The sequence below is a fragment of the Coturnix japonica genome, unplaced genomic scaffold, assembly GCF_001577835.2.
Source record: "Coturnix japonica isolate 7356 unplaced genomic scaffold, Coturnix japonica 2.1 chrUnrandom657, whole genome shotgun sequence".
Classification (NCBI taxonomy): domain Eukaryota; kingdom Metazoa; phylum Chordata; class Aves; order Galliformes; family Phasianidae; genus Coturnix; species Coturnix japonica.
In genome coordinates this window covers 26,900-30,262 of record NW_015440023.1, presented here as the reverse complement: position 1 = coordinate 30,262, position 3,363 = coordinate 26,900, and the positions used below count along the sequence as shown (strand labels likewise).

Sequence of the window (3,363 nt, the reverse complement as noted above, 5' to 3'; positions counted from 1 at the left end):
ACCCAATGGCACCCAATGGAACCCAATGGCACCTAATGGAACCCAATGGGACCCAATGGGACCCAATGGAACCCAATAGGACCCAATGGGTCCCAATGGAACCCAATGGCACCTAATGGAACCCAATGGGATCCAATGGAACCCAATGGAACTCAATGGCACCCAGTGAGCCACAATGGGACCCAATGGCACCCAATGGAGCCCAACGNTGGAACTCAATGGCACCCAGTGAGCCACAATGGGACCCAATGGCACCCAATGGAGCCCAACGGGATCCAATGGAGCCCAATGGCACCCAATGGCATCTAATGGAACCCAACGGAACCCAATGGCACCTAATGGAACCCAATGGAACCCAATGGGACCCAATGGAACCCAATGGGACCCAATGGGACCCAATGGAACCCAATGGGACCCAATGGCAGCCAATGGTACCCAACATACACCCAATGGAACCCAATGGGATCCAATGGAACCCAATGGAACCCAATGGGATCCAATGGAACCCAATGGCAGCCAATGGAACCCAATGGCACCGAATGGCACCCAATGGAAACCAATGGGATCCAATGGAACCCAATGGAACCCAATGGCACCCAATGGGACCCAATGGCACCCAATGGAACCCAATGGCAGCCAATGGAACCCAATGGCACCGAATGGAACCCAATGGAACCCAATGGAATACAATAGGACCCAATGGGTCCCAATGGAACCCAATGGCACCCAATGGCACCTAATGGAACCCAATGGAACCCAATGGAACCCAACATACACCCAGTGGAACCCAATGGCACCCAATGGAACCCAAAGGGACCCAATGGAACCCAATGGCACCCAATAGAACCCAATAGCACCCAATGGAACCCAATGGGATCCAATGGAACTCAATGACACCTAATGGAACCCAATGGCACCCAATGGAACCCAACATACACCCAATGGAATGCAATGGAACCCAATAGAACCCAATGGAACCCAATGGCACCCAATGGAACCCAATGGCACCCAATGGAACCCAATGGCACCCAAGGGAACCCAAAACACACCCAATGGCATTCAATCAAACCCAATAGCACCCAATGGAACCCAATGGAATCCAATGGAACCCAATGGCACCCAATGGCACCCAATGGAACCCAATAGCACCCAATGGGACCCAATACACCAAGCCAGAACTCCCCCCCCCCTTCCGGGCAGCTCCCTCAGCGCGCGCTCATAGAGCAGATTGAGTCGTGCTCGTGGCGCCCCCTGTCGGGCGCGGAGATATCGCAGCCAGCAGCGCACGGAGTAGGGATCCCGTAACAACTGCTCCTCGTGGGGAACGTCCGCCTCTTCCTGAGGGAGGGGGGAGCGATTGGAGGACCGGCCTGGAGGACTGGGGGGGACTGGGGGGGAATGGGGGGGAATGGGAGGGAATGGGATGGACTGGGGGGGACTGGGAGGGAATAGGGGGGAATGGGATGGACTGGGATGGAACTGGGATGGAACTGGGATGGAACTGGGAGGGACTGGGAGGGAATGGGAGGGAATGGGAGGGAATGGGATGGACTGGGATGGAACTGGGAGGGACTGGGATGGAACTGGGAGGGACTGGGATGGAATGGGATGGAACTGGGATGGAACTGGGATGGAATGGGAGGGACTGGGAGGGACTGGGAGGGAACTGGGAGGGACTGGGGGGGACTGGGAGGGAATGGGAGGGAATGGGATGGAACTGGGATGGACTGGGATGGACTGGAATGGACTGAGAGGGACTGGAAGAGACGGATGGAACTGGGATGGACTGGGATGGACTGGGAGGGAACTGGGAGGAACTGGGATGGAATGGGATGAACTGGGATGGACTGGGGGGGACTGGGATGGGACTGGGAGGAACTGGGATGGAATGGGATGAACTGGGATGGACTGGGGGGGACTGGGATGGAACTGGGATGGACTGGGAGGGACTGGGAGGAACTGGGATGGAACTGGGATGGAATGGGATGGAACTGGGATGGACTGGGAGGGACTGGGATGGAATGGGAGGGAATGGGAGGGAACTGGGATGGAATGGGATGGGACTGGGATAGAACTGGGATAGAACTGGGATGGAACTGGGAGGGAATGGGAGGGAACTGGGATAGAACTGGGATAGAACTGGAATGGGACTGGGAGGGAATGGGAGGGAATGGGATGGATTATAAGTGAACTGGAAGGGAACTGGGATGGACTGTGATGAACTGGGATGGACTGGGAGGGACTGGGGGGGTCTGGGGGGGACTGGGAGTAGGATATACTGGGAAGGACTGGGAAAGACTGGGAGGGACTGGGATGGAACTGGGAGGGACTGGGGGGGACTGGGAAGGAGTAGGACATACTGGGATGGACTGGGATATACTGGGAAGGACTGGAACTTACTGGGAGGGAATGGGACCTACTGGGAGGGACTGGAATATATGGATATACTGGGAGGGACTGGGATGTACTGGGATATACTGGGAGGGACTGGGATATACTGGGAGGGATTAAGACCTACTGGGACTGGGATATACTGGGATGTACTGGGATCTACTGGGAGGGACTGGGATATGCTCATATACTGGGAGATAATAGGATCTAATGGGGGGAACTGGGGCCTACTGGGATGTACTGGGCCATACTGGGAGGACCTGGGGGGGGGGGGAGGCGGGACCCGGAAGTAGACCCCCACCCGCAATGGAAGGGGGGGACACGACCCGGAAGTAGACCCCCGCCCTCACTCACTAAGCTCAGCTCGGGCCGCGCGAGGCCTGCGCTCGGGCCTGCTTCCGGTTCTGGCTCCGGTTCCGTTTCCGGTTCTGGCTCCGGTTCCGTTCGCTGTTCCACCCCCACACCCGGTTCCGTTCCCGGTTCCGTTCCCGGTTCAGTTTCCGGTTCGGTTCCCGTTCCCATCTCGCTCCGTCGCTCCGCTCCATCTCCCTCCATCCCCACCCCACCCGCCCCTTCCGCCGCCATACCGGAAGCTCCTCGATGACGCCACTTCCGCCCACCTCCCCCACTCCCTCTCCTCGCTCCTATTGGTTCGCGCCTCACTCTATCCCCGCCTCTTCCGTTCCGCGTAACCAATGGGATGCGCGGATGCACAGCCGCTCGACCAATGAGAGGAGGCGATGCTGCGGGGTGCGTCGAGGGTGTGGGCGCCGCCATGGGGGTGAAGCTGGAGGTGTTCCGGGTATGGAAATGAAGGGGGGACATGGGGGGTCTAAATGGGGGGACCGGAAGTGACGTGTGTGTCCCCTTAATTGCCGTCCCCCCCCCCAACAGATGCTGCTGTACTTGTCGTTCCCGGTCGGGGTGTTCTGGGTGTCCAACCAGGCGCAGTACTTCCAGCAGTTCGTGCTG

At 58.2% G+C, this 3,363-nt stretch overlaps 2 protein-coding genes across 2 annotated transcripts in view; one reads left to right on the top strand and one right to left on the bottom strand.

Moving 5' to 3' along the window:
• Window positions 1–1,166: 1,166 nt before the first annotated feature.
• Window positions 1,167–2,984, bottom strand: LOC107307534 (procyclic form-specific polypeptide B1-alpha; the record flags this gene model as incomplete). The annotated part of the gene is made up of 2 exons (XM_015851043.2): window positions 2,746–2,984; window positions 1,167–1,338 (listed from the first exon to the last, which is right to left on the bottom strand). Coding segments are annotated over exons 1-2 (403 nt in total), but the record flags the coding sequence as incomplete, so codon positions are not given.
• An 81-nt stretch (window positions 2,985–3,065) lies between these two features.
• The window catches only part of LOC107307535 (protein PET100 homolog, mitochondrial), a 6,394-nt gene continuing 6,096 nt past the window's right edge, over window positions 3,066–3,363 (top strand). The window contains exons 1-2 of the mRNA XM_015851044.2: window positions 3,066–3,193; window positions 3,286–3,363. The exon at window positions 3,286–3,363 is cut by the window's right edge and continues 1 nt beyond it. Of these exons, the coding sequence (XP_015706530.1) occupies window positions 3,092–3,193; window positions 3,286–3,363 (180 nt within the window). The 5' untranslated portion in view covers window positions 3,066–3,091. The remainder of the gene's footprint in view (window positions 3,194–3,285) is intronic.